Below are 20,985 nucleotides of genomic sequence, written 5' to 3'. Positions count from 1 at the left end.
GTTTGGATAAATTTCACACATTGTTTTCCTTCGTTTTTAATATACAGAATGGATGGATGGATGTATAGACTGGCAGATACATACATACATACATACATACATACATGCATACGTAGATTAGCAGATAGATAGACAGACAGACAGACAAAGCGAGAGATAGACATAAATAGATGATAAGAGAGACACAAAGGAACACATTGGAAGAACACAGCAGCAGCAGATTTGTTCCCCCATACAAGATGTTACCATAAAATGTATTTGGTGATAAAAAAAAAATAGATAAATAAATAGATAAATAGATAAATAAAATAATGCACAAACTATTTACAAAGAGCACATTTAAGTACAATGGCAGGAATTCTTATGTTTATTTACTCATTCTTTTCCTTTTTTCTCCTTTTTTTTTCTTTTCCTCCTTATTCTTTTGTTTATGCATATTTACAATTATTCTTCCTTCGTATTTTCTTTCTTTCTTTATTTCCTGTATTTAATATTGTTTACAGTCACCCATTCTTATTTTTCCTTCTTTATTTATATTACTTATTTTTATGTATTTATTTTCTCGCATTTTTTCTCCTTTATTTCCTTCGTTTATCAGTATCGCAAGTATTTCGTCATATTTTCTTTCCTCTTTTCATGTCTCTCCTTTCTTCATCTCAATTTTTTTCAACACAGTTTCGTCTTCCCTTTATTTTTATTATTTCTTTTTCTGTTTTTCCAAGAGCAGCTTTGAGGTACAACAATCCCCCACACGAGGTACGACGCTCCGCTGCTGCCGCGTCACCAAACACTCGTGCCCTTGCGCAACACTGCCGCACGATATAAGACTCCATCTGCCGTCTATTTCCAGTTTGTAGATCACGACAAGCAGAAAGGTAACTCTCTCTCTCTCTCTCTCTCTCTCTCTCTCTCTCTCTCTCTCTCTCTCTCTCTCTCTCTCTCTCTCTCTCTCTCTCTCTCTCTCTCTCTCTCTCTCTCTCTCTCTCTCTCTCATTAGTATCAGTCCATCAATTACCATCAGTCATTGCCCTTCTCACTGCTTCCTTACGTCAGACAAAAAAGAAAAAAGAAAAGAAAAGAAAAGAAAGAAAAATTCTCCGATATGAGAAGAAAAGTTACATTAGTTACTGGTTAAATTATTTAGGTTCCGTTTTCTGTTTCACTTATTCATTTTCTCTGCCTCCGTCTTTCAGGATTTGGCTTGTGACTGAAAAGAAGATGAGATTGGGATGTCTGCTGCTGGCGTTAGTGGCGATGGTGGTGGTGGCGGAAGGTAGGTACTATTACTACTACTACTACTACTACTACTATCCCTACTAGCTCCACAAACTCTCTCCAAGGTTCAAAGTAAGTGGGGGATTCGAAACCAGGAGGACACGAGTTTAACCACTTTGCCATCAGTGCCAGGGAGGTGTGTGTTAGTGTTGCTGGGCCAATGAAACTCTATGAAACACTATGATACAACACGTGGTACTTGGCTGAGTTACCCTGCAGGATCTTAAGGTGATTAACGAAAAGACTCAGTAATCAGGTTGTTAGTGCCGAGTCATCAGGGAGCTTTAGAAGATTAGATGAGTTTATGGGTGGGGATGACAGGTGGGAATTAATGGGTGTGTTTCATCCAGGAGCTGCCACTTGTAGGCCTGGTGACTTCCTGCAGCTTCCCTTAAATTCTTATGTTCTTATAACTAAATCTATGGGGAGTAAAAGGCTTGAATTGCTTGGTCACTCCTTAGCTGTCACTGGTGCCTATCAAATTTGCACTCTCGAATTGCGCAATGACATTTTACTGAGAACCCATAACAAAGGTTCAATAGAATTTTTTTTTTTCTGTGTGTGTGTGTGTGTGTGTGTGTGTGTGTGTGTGTGTGTGTGTGTAATAAGTACTCACCACATGTACACACAGCACTTCCCCAGTACACCTCAGCATCTCATTTTCCTTCTTCCCCAGCACGAGAGGCACGCTTTCTCTGCCCAAATAAGTACGACCCCGTGTGTGGCAGTGACGGTAAGACCTACAGCAGCACGTGCATGTTGTGGGGCGAGAGGTACTACAGGAACAAGCCCAGCCTGCACGTCGTCAAAAAGGGCGTGTGCGACCCCAAAAGCAAAGCTGACAGAAGTAAGTATGGGAGATCTTACAAGCCGGGACCCAAACTGCCACCAGGAGCTGTGCCCGGGAGAACACACAGGTGGAAACACAGCAGGCCCCAGGTAGCACACCAGCTGAAACCCGGTACATCCCATCACCATCACCCGGTAAATATTGCACCCAGGTCCTATACGCCCCAGAAAACACACAAGCAGAGCCCTCAAAAACACCAGAAGAAATACTCCGGAAAACCCCAGAAACACTTCGCCCAAAGACCCGTGTTAATGCATGGCATCAGCCCACGAATCGCACAAGGCCCAAAACCCAAAGGACCCCAGAAATCAAGTCGTAAAAGATCCTGGGCAGTGTACGGCAACAGACAAAAAGACACAGACCCAAGACACAGAGGCAAGCATCCCTCACCTCACAAGTCATTCGCTTCCTCCAAATACCAGGTAGCCCAGTCCAAGCCTCAGCCACGCCTTGCCACAAAGTTCTCAAGACCTGGCGTGGTACCGCAACACACTCTGGCACCCTTGCCGCTGCACACCAAGAGCCCCGGAAAGACGGTAGACCTCTATAAAAAACCATGTAAGAAGAAGCATAGAGCACATGATTCACCAACTGCAAAGGCATCCAAGTCCACCGGCGGCAAGCGAACTGGTAAGGCTGTCTATTATTCACCTTATGCGTCGCCAAGGGTAGTGTCCCCAAAAGGTGCCTTCTACCTACGCCCAGAAACCCCGCCGGAGTCAGTCTCACTCCCACCATCTCCCAGCTCGTACATCGTGCCCAAGTACACCAATTACCCACAGACATCCGTAAGTAAGCCCTCTATAGTCGTGGCGCCAAAACCAGAGGATTTGGGAACAAGCTGGACGCCGATTCAAGATCAGTTCCAACAAACCGGACCGTTCCTCTACTACGGGTAGGTCTTGCTGCCTCGCCCTGTACCGCTGTATGTTAAGGAGACACGTGACCCAAAACGACCAGAAGATCATTACAGTCAGTGACGGAGAGAACATTTCAGTCATCCTGCATCATTTCCCTGTTATTAGGTCTTACTGAGTGACTCTTTGCAGTGTACGACAAACGATGCGTGACCCAGGAAGACCAATAAAGAATGATTAGAAGACCATTCCAGCAAGCTTTACATACAAAATGGCCTCCTGTCAGGTTTTGCAGAATGACCTTGTGATATCTGAAGAGCAATACATGACGACTAGAGTGACTTAGGGACCGTTACAAAGAGACCATAGGGACCACCATAGAGAGACCAAGTGACCAAGAGACAAGTACAATCAGAATGAATCAAGAGACCACATCAATCAGTCTATCGAGTCAGCTGCCCATTAGACTGTACAGAATGACCCACAGGCGATACGTGATCTACTGGAATAACTGAGACTATTACAATCAGGAAGACAAAAGACCATTCCAAGCAAATTTTACACCAGTCCCCCTATTAAACCTCACTGTATGGCATTCTAGCATTCTAAAGGCAATACATGACCGATTAAAATGACCGAGGAACCACTGCAAAGGAAAGACTGTAACAGACTGACCAAGAAACTACTGCAAGCAAAATTCAGACCAGTCCCCCTGTCAGGTGTTACTGTGTGGCATTCCAGCCTACACAAACCTACAAAAATCATTAGTTGCCAAGGGATAGCTGCAATCACGTGACAGCAACAGAGGTGACAGCAACAGAGGGACCAAGAGACCACTGCAAGCAAAATTCAGACGAGTTTCCCTATTAAGTCGAACTGAATGACCTGATCCATAACACAACACGCATTCTGCAAAAAACCTGTGAACGTATCCTGAAACACTTCTCTCTGCACCCCGACTACGAAGCCTCCCATTGAAGTTACACGGGTTTTTACGAGTGTTTTAAACGATTCCAGTGACAGATTAACAAGATTTCAACATTATTAACAGGAGAAACACTCGTGAGAACCCTGATATTCTCTGTGGCCTTAGAAAATTAGGGTATTGAGAGAGCAGAGGGTTTCTGAACACAGCCCCTGACCTTCTGATGTGACTAAGGACCATTATATACAACATTCAGCTCTCTAATACGCACCACTGAATAATCTACACTAAGAAGCATTTTAGACTATACAGGACCTTAATGGATGTGGGGTTCAGCTACGTATGCAATCCTTTAACGCCTTACCGCTGAGTTACGAAGCCACGGCGAGCATGTCTTCCTACACTGATAACTTGATTTTATGTGGGACTCTGCCAGTGAGATTGCTTGGAAATGATCTAAAACCCTTTCATTTATATTTGACGGATTTTTCCTTGCTCACTAACCACTCACAGACACCTTTTGTTCCTTCACAGCCACCTTCAAAGATTGTACTGGCTGGAAATTACATCTATTCTTTCTATCCCTTTCTCTTTCTTGTAGATGCTTGTAAAGACTCCATCTCTTTTTGCGTTGTGAGTTGTTGGATATTGTAGTGAAAGGGTCAAAAGAGAACGTGCAGAATGAAAAATGTTAGTTAAATAAGATCTTTATACCAGTTTCTATTACATGTGTCTCAAAGTAGCACACCTTGAGTCTATACATAACCTTGCTGGAAGGAGGATTTAACACAATGGCAAGTCACAAACAGTAGGCATGAGAGGCCCGTCTGCCTGCAGCGCTAACATGCCGCCACCTGGGACTGTCCTTGAAAACATGTTAAATAAAAACTTTCCACAAATTTCCATGATAGTGTTGTCCTCATGAACAACCTACCTTTGTCTGTTTTCCTTCCACGCATTATCACCTTCATAACAAAAATTAAAAATACCTGTCTCCTTTTTTATCAACTCGTTATGTCGTCACCTTCATCAACAAAACTACCTATGACATTATTTTTTTTTTACTTTTCAAGAAGATGAAATGAAAAACCGTCTTCTTTTCATTTAAAAAACCGAAAAGTTGCAGCAGACTTCAGACCACTCACTTCATGGACGAAACAAAACACAACCCCAGCAGTCTGTGCATGATAATCCTAAGCACTGCTCGCACCACAAGTAAATAAAACGGCCAGAAAAACAACTTACGCGCAGCTTGTGAGGGTGACGGTGCGCCTGTGCACGAGCTAATTCCTTATATCATAGTGTAAAAGCAGCCTGAAGGAAGACACATCACTGCATACATGTTATTTATTTACTTATTTGTTTGTTTATTTATTTATTTTTGAGAGAGAGAGAGAGAGAGAGAGAGAGAGGAGAGAGAGAGAGAGAGAGAGGAGAGAGAGAGAGAGAGAGGAGAGAGTTCCACATGTCTATTTTTCCGCATGTGTGTTGTGTGTGTGTGCGTGTGTGTGTGTGTGTGTGTGTGTGTGTGTGTGTGTGTGTGTGTGTGTGTGACCTTCGTAAATAACTAGGTTTTGTCTACTTATTTCTCTATTTATAGCGTCTCTCTCTCTCTCTCTCTCTCTCTCTCTCTCTCTCTCTCTCTCTCTCTCTCTCTCTCTCTCTCTCTCTCTCTCTCTCTCTCTCTCTCAAACACAGGTGAACACAAACAACATAACAACACAAGAACATAAGAAATAAGGGAAGCTGCAAGAAGCCACCAGGCCTACACGTGGCAGTCCCTCTATGAGTCATACCTGCCTGTTTCCACCTGTCATCCCCATCCATAAATCCGTCTAACCTTTTCTTAAAGCTCCCTAATGACTTCGCACTAACAACCTGATCACTGAATCCGTTCCATTCATCTACCACTCTATTTGAGAATCCATTTTCTTCCTATTTCTTTCTTCAACCTAAATTTTTCAAGGTTCAACACATCATTTTTTTTGTTCAATCTTGATTAATAACCCTGAGAGTGTTGCTTGCACCACCCTTGCTATGTTCTCTATACCATTAAGGCCCTCTGTCACGCCCCTTATTAACATATGTCCAAGGAATGTTTTATTTAAAAGCTTGAGTCCTGTTTGGCAAGGAGCACCCCTCATTCCCTGTATCCTGTTATTCATTCCCCTCTGTACTGACTCTAACAGACCTGTATCCTTCCTGTAATGTGAGGACCAGAGCTGCACAGTGTAATGAAGATGAGGTCTGACCAACGTCAAATATAACTTTAATAATACTTCAGGACTTCTACTTTCAGCACACACACACACACACACACACACACACACACACACACACACAAAGATAAATATAACAAATTAACTTTTATAGATGGAACATTACGAGCATGACTCAATAAAGTGGAAAACAATTAGATAAAAAATAAATAAATAAATAACCTAACCTAACTTTACCCAACCTAACCTAATCCAACCTAACCTAACCTAACCTAACCTAATCTAATCCAACCTAACCTAACCTAACCTAACCTAACCTAACATTCTCTCTCTCTCTCTCTCTCTCTCTCTCTCTCTCTCTCTCTCTCTCTCTCTCTCTCTCTCTCTCTCTCTCTCTCTCTCGAGGACAATAACACAATTTTGTTTCTCTCTTTCTCTATACAACAAATAAAGAAAAGGAGAAAGAAAAAGAAGAAAGGGAGAGAAAAAAGAAAAAGGGCAAGAAAGGGAAGGACTCAATGATAACATGAAAAAAGACAAAGAAAAGACAAAGAAAACGAAGAAAAGACAAAGAAAATAATAAAAAAACATAAAGAAAAAGAAAAAAGGCAAAGAAAATAATAAAAAAGACAAAGAAAAATAAAAAAGCAAAGAAAACGAAGAAAAAGGCAAAGAAAACGAAGAAAAGACAAAGAAAATAATAAAAAGACAAAGAAAATAAGAAAAAAGGCAAAGAAAACGAATAAAAAAGACAAAGAAAACGAAGAAAAAAGGCAAAGAAAACGAAGAAAAAGGCAAAGAAAACGAAGAGAAAAAGACAAAGAAAACGAAGAAAAAGACAAAGAAAACGAAGAAAAAGACAAAGAAAACGAAGAGAAAAGACAAAGAAAACGAAGAGAAAAAGACAAAGAAAACGAATAAAAAGACAAAGAAAACGAATAAAAAAGACAAAGAAAACGAAGAGAAAAAACAAAGAAAACGAATAAAAAAGACAAAGAAACGAAGAAAAAAGACAAAGAAAACGAAGAGAAAAAACAAAGAAAACGAATAAAAAAGACAAAGAAAACGAAGAAAAAAGACAAAGAAAACGAAGAGAAAAAACAAAGAAAACGAAGAGAAAAACAAAGAAAACGAATAAAAAAGACAAAGAAGACGAAGAAAAAGACAAAGAAAACGAAGAAAAAGAAAGTCAAAGAAAACGAAGAGAAAAAGACAAAGAAAACGAATAAAGAAAGACAAAGAAAACGAAGAGAAAGTCAACAAAGAGAGGCACGGAAAGTTAACGCACACAAGTAAACAAACAAATGAATCAATAAACAAACAAACAAACAAACAAACAAACAAACAAACAGGACTAAGAGGCAGCAAAGTTTTTCGCGCCACTCATACTAACAAACAAACAAACCATTAACATAATCGACGAGAGAGAGAGAGAGAGAGAGAGAGAGAGAGAGAGAGAGAGAGAGAGAGAGAGAGAGAGAGAGAGAGAGAGAGAGTGGGTAAAGCTGTTTCACTTACCGCCACGCCACCGCCGCCTCACCACCTCCTCCTCCTCCTCCTCCTCCTCTTCCTCTTTCATCTCCTCTCCTCCTGACCCGAAAAGTAAGTAAAATATCAGATAATGAATGAATGCAAGACATGGATAGATAAATAGATAGATAGACAGATAGATAGAAAGACAGACAGACAGACAGACAGACAGATAGACAGATAGATAGACAGATAGAGAGATAGGCAAACAGATAGACAGACAGATAAATAGATAGATAAAGAGATAGACAGATAGATAGAGAAACAGATAGATTGATAGATAGATAGATAGATTGATTGATAGATAGATAGATAGATAGATAGATAGATAGATAAATAGATAGATAGAGGGACAGACAGACAGACAGACAAGCAGGCAGATAGACAGACAGACAGATAGACAGATAAATAGATAGATAGATATATAGATAGATAGACAAATAATACAACTAGGAAAAGGAAGAGGATGCAGACGAGAACTACAAAGGATTGCAAAGGAATACAAAAAAAAAAAAAAAATATCCCTGAGTCTTTTTGTGGCTCCTCGACTTGATTCCTTTAAAATGATTCTTCGTATACATAAAAGACAACAAGTATGAGAGAATTGGCTACTGCAGGAGGAGAAGGAGGAGGAGGAGAAGGATAACAAAGGATAACTCAAAAGAAACATCCTTAGGTTCTTCATAGGCATGTTTAATATAGGGACTGCCACGTGTAGGCCTGATGGCTTCCTGCACCAACCCTTGTGTTTTTGTGTCCTCAGTTCCTTGCGTGTAATGAAGACAATTCCTCTTTATTAATCTGTGTATTTAACCCTTTCACTGTGATGAGAAATAATAAACAGTACCAGAACCAATACGTTAAATATTTATCTGCAAGAAACAAGAGCATGAAAAGAATAGAGTTTTCAGTTTCTACCCAGTTGAAAGCTTGCAGGTGGTTCAAGTAAAAGTGTCTCAGAGTAATTACGAGTTAAGACGTACCAAACAACAGTGAAAGAGTTAAATAAGAGAGGGGAAGGAACTGGTGGATGACTGGAATATCCTCTGTCACCAGGTAGTTAAGGGTGATTCTACAGGGAGCCTTAGAAGAATTGGGGTTTTTAGGGGTGTTTTCTTCGTTCTAGTGACTTAACGGGTTGTAGTGAAAGTTATTTAGGATTTGTAGGGTACCAGTAATAGTTTAAGGGGTTGTTTAAAGGGGTTTTCAGGGTTCAAGTAATAGTTTAAAGGGTTGTAGTGGAAGTTATTGGAGTTTTCAGGGTACAGGTAATAGTTTAAAGGGTTGTAGTGGAAGTTATTGGGGTTTTCAGGGTTCAAGTAATAGTTTAAAGGGTTGTACTGGAAGTTATTGGGGTTTTCAGGGTTCAAGTAATAGTTTAAAGGGTTGTAGTGGAAGTTATTGGGGTTTTCAGGGTTCAAGTAATAGTTTAAAGGGTTGTAGTGGAAGTTATTGGGGTTTTCATGGGTGTTTTCTTAATTTTAGTCACAGTTCAACGGGGTGTAGTGAAGTTACCTTTCTATCAAGTTGTTAGTCCCGCGTCAATAGGGAGGTATGGGAAACTAAGGAAATGTATGGATGGCGGTGACAGGTGGAAACAGGCAGGTGTGTTTGGTACAAGGACTGCCATGTGTAGGCCTGATGGCTTCCTGCACCAACCCTTGTGTTCTTGTGTTTTTGTTATTTTCTAGCGTTATTGTACGATGAAATGTGAAAAAAGGAAGAAAATTGTATAGGAAAGAGTAGGGTAGAGGAAGAGGAGGAGGAGGAGGAGGAGGAGGAGAATTATTGTAACACAGATATCGTGACCATCATTGTATTATAGAATATGAAAAAAAGAATGGAATAATAATGATAACAGAAAATGAAGAAGAAGACGAAGAGAAGCAGGAGGAGGAGGAGGAGGAGGAGGAGGAGGAAAAACATCATCCTAACATACACTGCATTATAAAAACGAAATAAATAAGCAAATAAATAATAAAAAAGAAAAGGAAGAGAGAGAGAGAGAGAGAGCTCAGGTTGGAGTGTTGGTTCTCATCAAGAATTTTCGTTTTTTTCTCTCTCTCTCTCTCTCTCTCTCTCTCTCTCTCTCTCTCTCTCTCTCTCTCTCTCTCTCTCTCTCTCTCTCTCTCTCTTTACTCAATGGACTCGAAGTAGTTCCGTAGATGGAATGTATGGATTAATTAATGAAGAGGCCGGAGGAGGAGGAGGAGGAGGAGGAGGAGGAGGAGGAGGAGGAGGAATGTTGGTTATGATGAGAATTATTCATCAATCATAATCATTAATTCTCTCTCTCTCTCTCTCTCTCTCTCTCTCTCTCTCTCTCTCTCTCTCTCTCTCTCTCTCTCTCTCTCTCTCTGAAGGAAGGAAGGAATATACATAAAAGAACATAGAAGAAAAGCGAGGAAGAGACAAGAGAAGAAAAGAAAGAAGGAAAGGAAGAAAGAAGAGGAAGAAAGAAAACAACAGGAACTACAACAACAACAACAACAACAACTACTACTACTACTACTACTACAACTACTACTACTACTACTACTACTACTGACCGGGATGATGCGAGGATATCTACTACTTCTCCTGTCTCTACTTCCGCTGTGCCGTAAGTACCAACAGTAGTAGTAGTAGTAGTAGTAGTAGTAGTAGTAGTAGTAGTAGTAGTAGTAGTAGTAGTTGTTGTTGTTGTTGTTGTTGTAGTTATTGTTATCATTTCTCTATGTTTTTTTAATGTTTTGGTGTTGATGTGAGAGAGAGAGAGAGAGAGAGAGAGAGAGAGAGAGAGAGAGAGAGAGAGAGAGAGAGAGAGACGGAGAAAGTGAAAGAATAAAAACGCTCATAATATTGTGTGTGTGTGTGTGTGTGCGTGTGTGTGTGTGTGTGTGTGTGTGTGTGTGTGTGTGTGTGTGTTTCTTTGTTCCGTAGTTATATTAATGGCGAACAATTAACGAGAGTAATGGTTAGGTAGAAATGGACTTAATTGATCGCACACACACACACACACACACACACACACACACAGAGAGAGAGAGGAGAGAGAGAGAAACGAAAAAACAGTAATGAACGATACCAAACTCTCTCTCTCTCTCTCTCTCTCTCTCTCTCTCTCTCTCTCTCTCTCTCTCTGGAATAACAAATAAATAAACAAACAAAACACACTACCCAACTCCACAACAGACCACAACAACAACATCTCATACACAACCACGCTAACCTAACTGCCACTAATTATAACCGTAATCTGAATGACGCAGTAGTGAAGGCACATTAGCCACAACACATTACGGTACACAACACTGCCACACCATTACGGTCCCAATATGGCGTGCTAGGATCAATGCATCAAACAAATATTCACCTAATCGGAGCTATTACCATCATTAGCCATCGATACATTTGAGTGTCCCTTAAAATGCTGATTATTCGGTTGATCTGGGTTAGTTTCTTTCAGTATCCAGGTGTATCTTTGTGTTTATCCCCCTCTACGCTATTTTTAGGTTATTATGTGGGGTTATATGTCCACTCATCATTATCACAACAACTGGTCAACACTCAAAGTCAGCCTCGCAAGGGAATGGTTAATTTGTTTGAGTTATGGCTGCAAACTAACCATTTTCTTTTACTGTAGCAATGGTACACTATGCTATTCTATTTTCAGCGCTGTTTGTCCTCGTCTTGTTTTCCCCGTTAAAAAATTAGTATTATTCTGTTATTTTTCACTTGCTTTGGAATATGATTTTTTCCCCATTCTCTCTCTCTCTCTCTCTCTCTCTCTCTCTCTCTCTCTCTCTCTCTCTCTCTCTCTCTCTCCTATTAAGGTTTATAAGAATCCCCGCCTACCCACAGCGAGGCTACCGCAATGCATTACTTAATTGATCTTTCGCAATAACCTTGAAGCGCTCATAAGGAATTATTAACTTAACCTCAATAACCTTAATGTAGCAGTGGTGGGGGGTGGGTCCCAGCGCCCTTACACAAACTCTGGAGATCTGTGAAGGTTGTAAAGTAATTACTTAGAGTAACAAAGAAAATAGAAAAAAAAAACTATGTGTGTGTGTGTATGTGTGTGTGGATAGATGGATGGATGGATGAGTGTATGAATAGATGAATAAATACACTTAAGAAAAATCAGTAGAAAGAAATAATAGCCAAACTCTTCGTCTTCCTTCTCCTCGCATTATTTCGTTTCATATTCTCCCCTCTGCGCCCTGTACCGTCCCGCCGCCCCAACACCACCAGGGGTAGGAATAAAAGAAGTAATAATTTGCCAGGCACTCGAGCGTTCATATTTCCACGTAAAGTAAATAAACATTGCCCGGCTAGTGACGTCACAACATGGCGGCCGCTCAGTGACAAAGGACGGCCGTTATGCGCATTCATTCATTAATCTGCGTTTATTTGTTTACTTAGCCATAGCAGGAGAAAGTATAATTAAAAACTACTATTACTATTATTACTACTACTACTACTATTATTACTACTACTACTATTACTACTACCACAGGAGCACAGGAGGTGGGCGTAGCGCTCTTCCAGACAGGAGACGTCACGACCAGTAATAGTTTCCTGGACGCTGGGCTAAATGCTCTTCCTTCTCTTCGTCAGGTGGGTATTCTCTCTCTCTCTCTCTCTCTCTCTCTCTCTCTGAACATATATAAAAATCATAACAAAGCCTAGTAAAGCCTATTAATCATTAAAGCATCATTAGAATTTACAAAAAAAAAAAAATTGGAAAACGTAAATAACTTCCAATGAGGCTTGTCAAAAATAGTGAATTAAAAAGTAAACATTGAGGTAATCGAAACAGCAAAAAAAAATAAAATAAATAAATAAATAAATAAATAAAAGTAGAGGATTAACTATTTCAGCGCCGGATATATATTTTCCCTTAATCCCTTGGTATTTTTCAGGCATTTTTTTTATGCTAGAATATATCAATTAGTCTTGCAGCATAGGAAATAGAAAACGGAACTCATTCTTACTCGTCTCCACACACCCATGCAAATTACACTCTTACACTGCTCCCAACGTTACCTATGGACGAATATGGCTGTCAAAGGGTAAAAAAAATAAATAAATAAAAAAAGACAACAAAAGAAGAACAAGGAAAAAGGAGAAGGAAGGAAAAGACACCAAGACACCATATCCTTGACAAAGTTTGAGATAACGAGTGAGCGAAATTAGTAAAGGTCTCCCCCTCCTCTTACCCCAACCTCTCTCTCACTCTCTCTCAGGTGACGTTGGTAACACACCTCAGGCTGCGTCGTTTGTCCACCCACATTCCCCTCCTGAGCTACGCCGTGGAGGAGTCCCCTGATGAGCTGTTTGTGGGTGAGTCTGCCTCGTATTAACAAACACTTGGGTCTCTCACCACGACTGTTTTCAAAGGCCACAGAGATTAGCCTGGTTCTCTAGAGTGTTTCTCCTGTTAATAATGTAATGTTAATTTGTCACTAGAACCGTAAAAAAATATCTTTAAAAACCTGTGTTATTTTACCATTAATATTTTCAAAGGTTCTCAAGAGTGTTTCTCCTGTTAATAATGTAGAAATCTTGTTAATCTGTCACTAGAACCGTAAAAGCACCCTTAAAAAACCGTATCACTTCAACTATACAGAGCCTTTTGAAAGAAGTAAAGGTGCGGCGCAGAATTGTTTCAGAATATGGTCCTCTCTCTCCATGTTACAATAATAATAATAATAATAATAATAATAATAATAATAATAATAGTAGTACTCTATGACATTATAATCTAGTGTAATCTCTTTTATTTTCTTTTAATTCCACATCACCTATTGCAATTCCTTTCCATTTCTTCTCATTCCACATAAAAATTTGCAATCCTTCCTTTTTTTCATCCTACGTAGATCCTTTCCAGCTTCCTTTAATCCTATATCACCCATTCTGCTCCCCTTGGCGCCTCAGAGCTGGTGCCGAAGAAGGATCAGCTGTGTGTGCGGTGCTGCGGGGGCCTCGTGTTCCATTCCTTCCAGTTTGAGGCGAGGAAGTACAAGTGGCAACATCTGTGTGTGTCCCTGGACCTGGAGGCTGGTGTGCTGCGGGTGCTGCTTGATGGGGTGGTGAGTGTTCTGGTGTGTGTGTGTGTGTGTGTGTGTGTGTGATGCAAAACAGTACCGTAGATTAATTGAAGATCTTATAATCCTCCCCCCCCCCCTGTCTCTCTCTCTTTCACTAATAACTATTTTCAAAGGCCACAGACAAGATTACCCACACTCATTGATATCTTCCCCATTAACAGTGAGTATTTCTTCCACAACTACTACTGGAATCACGAAAACACCCTTAATAACCTAACACACATACATACACACGTACACACACTCACACACACACTCACCCACAGGAGCACACCGGAAGCCTGGAGGAAGCGAAGAGGAGAGCTACTGACGAAGGGAGACAGCTGGAGGTACAGGGAGGAGGGCGCTTAGTAGTAGGACAGAAGCTTTACTCCCTTACTGGTGACTTCATGTTCCTGGAGACCTTGGACGGGGAGGTGGGAGACTGGAGAATTTACAAAGAGGCCCTTCCTAGAGACGCCATGTTGATTCTGAGTACCTGCAAAAGCGCCACTAGTCTCCCCACGCCCTTGTACGACCTTCAGAACGGCGGCTTGGAGGTCATAGGGGAAACTAGCACCTACAACACATCCCTGGAGGAGCTGTGTGATGAGGAGCCCAAGGATTTCTTTCTGTTTTTTCCCTTCTGGATGACTTATAAAGAGGCAAAATTATGGTGTGGGAAACTCAAAGGGTCCGTTATTCTCCCTAAGGACTCCGAGACCAATGCCCTTCTGGTGGATAGGTTCATAGCATACCGGGACACCTGCGCGCAGATCTGGACGCATTTGTTTTGGGTAGAAGCTGAAGGAGATGCTGAAGAAGACACGTGGAGGAATGCTGAAGGGGAGCTGCTCTCCTTCGCCCCCTTCCTGCAGGAGTACGAGGCGGGGCAAGAAGAAGTCCTGTGCGCGGCGGCGGTGTCCCATAACAGGTGAGAGAGAGAGAGAGAGGGAAGTGGAGAGAGGTAGTCTCTTCCACTTTCCTTGTCTTGACTCTTCCACATAAACCTTCTTTCCCCTTCTTCCCTTTTTCTGCCCCTACTCCTTCTTATTATCATTATTTTCCCTTTTAGGCTTCTTGCAGCTTCCCTTATTTTCTATATTCTCCTTCTCCTCTTTCTCGGTCAAATCCACCTTATCTTTTTTTTTTAATATACCCTTCAAAGACTCCATTTTCTTCAATACACACACCATCGCGGTCGTTTTCTTTGGCCTAACCGAGTATCCGTCCCTCAAACAGATACAAGTGGGCGGCCAGTCCTTGCCAGATGGAGACCTGCGTGCTCTGTACCTTCAACACCCACCCGGAGATCAGGCTGTATGGTCTCTGCGATCACTCCTCCCTAGATCGCCTCTTCTCCTTTCGCGAGCACCCGAATTTTGAACTAGTTTTCGAGGGCGCCTCCCATGTGGTCTTGGCTGCGCAGAACGGGTCATGGATGATGCGCAGTCGCCTCTACCCGTCCCTCAAAGCTGTGATGGTGGCGCAGTACGAGGGACAGGATCCTGTTGGCGTGCGCACGTGGGAAGTTGAAGGCGACAGGTGCAGGGAGAAAGAGGTAAGGGAGAGAAAGACGAAAGAAAACGGTCGTGACTATAACTGGATTAAAGAAAATTAAGGATTTGAAGGGCACACTAAGAAAAATGGGTAATAAAGCGAAAGGAGTAGGAAGAAAAGGAAGATAGGAATAAAAGAGAAAGAAGGGGAGAAAAGGGATCGAGACGGATGAGAACAGGTGTAGTGACGAGGTAAGGGAAGGTGAGGTACGGTGTGTGGAAGAGTTTTAAAAAGGAAAGCGATGATTTAGAAGGTGAAAAGAGATAGGATAGAGAATGAAAGAAAGAATGGGACAGGTAAGTTGAAATAAGGAGAAACGAACTTAGATGACTGTAGGGATTTTAGAAAGGAGTAATATTTTAGAGGTGAAAAGGAAAATAGTAGTAATGAATAAATGATAGAGGAAAAACTGAACGAACCATGTCACCACCACCACCACCGCCACCACCACCAGGTCCAGCTGCTCCTCACCTCCTGTGGCCACGAAGAATACACCTGTGATGATGGCTCCTGCGTGGCCCGAACAGACAGATGTGACCAGCGTGTGCAGTGTCCTGACCAGAGTGACGAGAAGGGGTGTTCCGTGGTGCTCCTTCCTCCTGGTTACTCCCCCTCGCTGCCCCCGCCCCCTGTCTCCGCCTCCGCCCTCCCTATCGCCCTCAGCCTCGCCGTCACGTCTGTTAGGGAATTCGACCTCTCCTCCTTCACTATCAGTATGGACGCCAGCCTCAAGCTCCTCTGGCGTGACCAAAGGCTCCGCTACAGCAACCTGGTGGGGGATTACCGCATCAACAAACTCAAGGGGTCCACGCAGGTTAGTGTCTGAAGGAGGCGCTGAAGGAGATATTGTATTTGTTTTTGTGTTTTTTTATATTTTTCGTGTTTTTTTCTTGGTTTATTTATTCATTCCTGTATTTTATTTATTTATTTATTTTTATTTTTTTTGTTCGTTATAATACATTTTTTCCAGTCGTCTCTCTCTCTCTCTCTCTCTCTCTCTCTCTCTCTCTCTCTCTCTCTCTCTCTCTCTCTCTCTCTCTCTCTCTCTCTCTCTCTCCACTTCCCTGTCATTATATTCCCTCCCTCCCTCCCTCCCTCCCCAGGTGTGGCTACCCAGTCTGGAGCTGACGGACGGCACGCGCAGCACAGTGGCCGCCGAGGAACACTCCACCGCCACTTACGTCATTAGGCGCTCCGGTTCCCTGCCTGACGACGACGCCACGCTCAGGAGGGGTGAGGCACAGAGAGAGAGAGAGAGAGAGAGAGAGAGAGAGAGAGAGAGAGAGAGAGAGAGAGGAGGGGGTTGGTGAGGGAAAAGAGAGAGAGAGGCTGAAGACAGTCGGTTAGAGGAGAGAGGTTGAAGACAGAGGAAAGAGAGAGAGAGAGAGAGAGAGAGAGAGAGAGAGAGAGAGAGAGAGAGAGAGAGAGAGAGAGAGATACTCGTAGATAGATAGATAGATAGATAGATAGATAGATCGATAGATAGATAGATAGAGAGAGAGAAAGAGAGAGAGAGAGAGAGAGAGAGAGAGAGAGAGAGAGAGAGAGAGAGAGAGAGAGAGAGAGAGAGAGAGAGAGAGAGAGAGAGGCTGAAGACACCACCACCACCACCACCACCCTCACCACCCCCACCACCCGCACAGACGTGATGTACAGCGGCAAACACAACCCGCTGTACCTGTGTCAAGACCTCACCCTTACGTTCAAGTGTCACTTCCACCTGCAAATGTACCCCTTCGATCTGCAGGAGTGCCACATCGTTCTCAGCCTGCATGACGTCACTGACCATGTGGGGGTGCTTGTGCAGGTAATGTATTAGATTTGACTCTTCTTCTTCTTCTTCTTCTTCTTCTTCTTCTTGTTTCTCGTTAGTTTTTTTCCTCTAAGCTTTCTCTAAATGTTAAAGCAAGTTCTTCTTCTTCTTTTCTTCTTCGTCTTCTTCTTCTGCATGTTCTTTCTCTTCTCTTTTGTCCTCCATGTCCTCTGTAAGTGTTAAATATGTACTCCTTCTTCTCTTCCTCTCTCTTTCTTCTTCTAAATTTCTCTTTATCTTCTCTTCTCTCTTCTAAGTCTTCATCTTCCTTTCCTCTCCTCTTTCTTCTTCTAAATACTTTCTCTTCCTTCTTTCTCTTCTCTAAGCCTTCGTCCTCCTTCCCTTTATCTCACCTCTCCTCTTCTCTTCTTTTCTATCCCCCTCCTTCTTTTTCTGAATACTCTCTCTACCTTCCTTCTCTTCTCTAACTCCTCTTCCTCCCTCTCCATATCTCTCCTCTCCTCATCTTTCCTTCTTAATACTCTCTCTCCTTTCTTCTCTTCTCGCCCTCTCGTTTTCTCCATATCCCTCTCCTCTCATCCCTCCCCACCTCGCACTCCTGCAGCAGACTATCTCTCCCCGCCAGCAGGACCAGGGCGTGGTGTTCGAGGGCGCCAGACACCTGCTGGAGTATACACTTTTGCACGAAGAGCTGGAGGTGTACAGCGAGGCAAACCTGAGCCACGCCAGGGTAAGTTTGGGGCGCGGCACACCTGTCACACACCTGTAATATGTCTGTAATGCACCACACACACCTGTATATCTTTTGTACGTTAATTGAAGACTGTGATACATCTACACCTCCAAACTACTACTACTACTACTACTACTACTACTACTACTACTACTACTACTACTACTACTACTACTGTTATCTCTGTGCAGATTACGTTCATGTTTCACAACCAGTTCAGTTACTACATCGCCAACACCTTCCTGCCGACCTTCATCCAGGTGCTAATTGGTCTCGCTACGCTTAAATTCGACGTGGCAGACTTCCAGGTGAGATCGTACATACTTCATAATTATCGTACATCACTTAGCAGCCTCTAACGCCATTTAATAACGTCTTTTTAATTATCGTACATCACAGAGCAGCTTATGATATGTTTAGATAATGTCTTCTAAACCATCCCTGGGTCTCTAATTATTGTACACTATTCATTACTTCTTGCACCTTTTAATAAGCATCTTCTAACCGTCTATAGCTTCATAATTATCGTACATCACTTGCCAATCTCTTATACCATTTAAAAACATCTAAATTTTCCTTGGGTCTTTAATTATCGTACATCATTCTTTAACTTCTTGCACCTTTTAATAAGCATCTTCTAACCGTCTATAGCTTCATAATTATCGTACATCACTTACCAATCTCGTACACCCTTTTTAAAAACAACTAAACTTTCCTTGGTTCTCTAATTATCGTACACCATTCATAAACTTAATAAACATCATCCAACCGTTTATACCTTCATAATTATCGTATTTAGAAATCCCTTTTGGTAACCCGTAACTCCCTTTGATAACCCGTAACTCCCTTTAGTAACCCGTAACTCCCTTTAGTAACCGGTAACTCCCTTTAGTAACCCGTAACTCCCTTTGTAACTCCCTTTAGTAACCCGTAACTCTCTTTAGTAACCCGTAACTCCCTTTGTAACTCCCTTTAGTAACCCGTAACTCCCTTTGTAACTCCCTTTAGTAACCAGTAACTCCCTTTAGTAACCCGTAACTCCCTTTGTAACTCCCTTTAGTAACCCGTAACTCCCTTTGTAACTCCCTTTAGTAACCCGTAACTTCCTTTAGTAACCCGTAACTCCCTTTAGTAACCCGTAACTCCCTTTAGTAACCCGTAACTCCCTTTGTAACTCCCTTTAGTAACCCGTAACTCCCTTTAGTAACCCGTAACTCCCTTTAGTAACCCGTAACTCCCTTTGGTAACCCGTAACATTATTACAGGACCGGATTATGGTGTCCCTCACATCACTACTCGTGCTGGCGACCTTCTTCACCCAGACCAGCCAGAGCATCCCCAAGACGTCTTACCTCAAGCTTATAGACGTCTGGTTCGTCACTGTCATCTTCCTGGACTTCGCTATGATCATATCTATAGTATACGTTGAGATTCTTCGCTTGAGAATCAAACACCCTATTGGAGGTTTCTTCGCCAAGGTCGCCCCCGTGTCAGAACCCCAGTCAGGTTGCTTCGCCTCGTGTAAAAAGGCTGGAGGGAGTGAAGCAAGGAGGGACACGTTCTCTCTCAGTTCTAGTAAGCACGAAGAGGTGAATTTCTGGCTGTTTAAACTCTTCGCGTGGGCTGTGGGGGGAACTGTGGCGACCTTTATGTGTGTGTGTATGTATGGGGTTCTGGACGAGCACTAGCACCGTATCCTGAAGCACCTCTGCGCTGCACTTCACCTCCACTACTTTCCAAAGGCTCTTGCTGAAATGACGCGGGTTTTCAATGGTATTTTTTACGGTTCTAGTGACAAATTAACAAGATTTCTACGTTATTAACTGGAGAAACACTCAGGCTAATAATTTTTTGGCCTTTGAAAATAATCAGTGAAATTACGCAGGCTTTCAAGGGTGTTTATATGGTTCTGGTAACAATTTAACAAGATTTCTACGTTATTAACTAGAGAAACACTCATGAGGACCAGGCTAATCATCTCTATGGCCTTTGAAAATTGTTGTGCTGAGGGCGTAGAGAGTTTCTGAATACCTAACTAGTGCAAAGAAGGTGAGAAGAGAAGAGAAACATACCTGAGAACACTTAAAGGAAGAAGGGAAGAGGCGAGGAGAGCGAAGGGAGAGGGATGACAGAGAGGAGAAAGAGGAACACGTAAGAATATGTAAAGAAGAAAGAGAAAGAAGAGAGGAGAGTGAAAATGAATAAAAGAGAAGAAACTGAGATAGGAAGGGAGATAAGAGATAATGAGTTAGGAAGTGAGGGAGTAAATGACGCGGGAAGAGAGGAGATGGGGGGAAGGGAAAAGAGAAATTAAGATGACACGAGTAGAAAGAATGAGAGAAGGAATGATGATGATGATGATGATGATGATGCTGATGCTGATGATGATTGTACAGTTCTGATGGTCGTAATAATGATGTTCTCAGTCGTCACCGTAATTTAAGACCGGAAGGTATACATGTTCAAAATAAAAATAAAAATAAATAAATAAATAAACATAAAATATAATATAAAAAAAAAGAAAAAAAAATAGTATATAGACGTCATTCTCACTCACTTTTATATATTTAATGATGACGCCCCGTTTTCTGTTCATTAACCCTTTGACTGCCACCTGGTACACCTTTAACTAATTACCAGTCACTCTGAGGCATCTTTACTCGTTCTACAGCCACTTCCAATCTTTAAACTGCGAAGAAATTGCAAACTATTCTTTTTCACCCATATTTTTCTTGCAAATGCTTATATAAGGATTTCATACATTGCAAATTGAAAACGTTAATTTGATTTTAGTATTTACAATTAGTATTTACAATTAGTATTTAAATTATATGTCTAGTGTTATATATTTAATACCACCATGTAGAGTATGTAACTTAACTTAAACTAACCTGTTATCCGTGTTTGTTTTCTGTACCTACTCAGGATTGTCGCCTTTATGGGTAATAAATTCAATCAAATAGTAATAAAATTCTCTCTCTCTCTCTCTCTCTCTCTCTCTCTCTCTCTCTCTCTCTCTCTCTCTCTCTCTCTCTCTCTCTAATGCCGCTATTATTTCGTTCATCATCCTTACTTCCTTGTCATGGCACGCACTACAAACACAACAACTAGGAAATCATGATAGAAAAACTCCAACACACATTGCTAATCACGAGAAACCAGAGCAAGGAGGTGAATACGCGAGTGTA

At 41.8% G+C, this 20,985-nt stretch overlaps 2 protein-coding genes across 2 annotated transcripts; both read left to right on the top strand.

Moving 5' to 3' along the window:
- The first annotated feature begins 740 nt into the window (after positions 1 to 740).
- On the top strand, positions 741 to 4,810 carry LOC135094969 (uncharacterized). The gene is made up of 3 exons (XM_063995515.1): positions 741 to 875; positions 1,194 to 1,273; positions 1,952 to 4,810. Exons 2-3 carry the CDS (start codon positions 1,219 to 1,221, stop codon positions 3,022 to 3,024), a joined length of 1,128 nt encoding a protein of 375 aa, XP_063851585.1. The 5' UTR covers positions 741 to 875; positions 1,194 to 1,218; the 3' UTR covers positions 3,025 to 4,810.
- Positions 4,811 to 11,697: 6,887 nt separating this feature from the next.
- LOC135094854 (uncharacterized) lies at positions 11,698 to 20,724 on the top strand. Its single transcript, XM_063995301.1, has 11 exons — positions 11,698 to 12,258; positions 12,888 to 12,984; positions 13,579 to 13,733; positions 14,018 to 14,664; positions 14,973 to 15,291; positions 15,745 to 16,104; positions 16,394 to 16,523; positions 16,934 to 17,097; positions 17,693 to 17,794; positions 17,989 to 18,105; positions 19,063 to 20,724. The coding sequence occupies exons 4-11, from the start codon at positions 14,141 to 14,143 to the stop codon at positions 19,483 to 19,485; spliced, it is 2,139 nt and encodes a 712-aa protein (XP_063851371.1). The 5' UTR covers positions 11,698 to 12,258; positions 12,888 to 12,984; positions 13,579 to 13,733; positions 14,018 to 14,140; the 3' UTR covers positions 19,486 to 20,724.
- The last annotated feature ends 261 nt before the right edge of the window (positions 20,725 to 20,985 follow it).

Source organism: Scylla paramamosain, chromosome 47 (assembly GCF_035594125.1).
Source record: "Scylla paramamosain isolate STU-SP2022 chromosome 47, ASM3559412v1, whole genome shotgun sequence".
NCBI lineage: Eukaryota > Metazoa > Arthropoda > Malacostraca > Decapoda > Portunidae > Scylla > Scylla paramamosain.
The sequence above is the reverse complement of the archived record's forward strand: the minus strand, read 5'-3'. Positions and strand labels throughout refer to the sequence as shown.

Coding starts and splice junctions, on each gene's coding strand:
- LOC135094969 (XM_063995515.1), top strand. CDS start 1,219: ATGAGATTGGGATGTCTGCTGCTGGCGTTAGTGGCGATGGTGGTGGTG. Junction 1,274..1,951: donor GATGGTGGTGGTGGCGGAAG/GTAGGTACTATT, acceptor CTTCTTCCCCAG/CACGAGAGGCACGCTTTCTC.
- LOC135094854 (XM_063995301.1), top strand. CDS start 14,141: ATGTTCCTGGAGACCTTGGACGGGGAGGTGGGAGACTGGAGAATTTAC. Junction 16,105..16,393: donor AACTCAAGGGGTCCACGCAG/GTTAGTGTCTGA, acceptor CTCCCTCCCCAG/GTGTGGCTACCCAGTCTGGA. Junction 17,098..17,692: donor ATGTGGGGGTGCTTGTGCAG/GTAATGTATTAG, acceptor CCCCGCCAGCAG/GACCAGGGCGTGGTGTTCGA.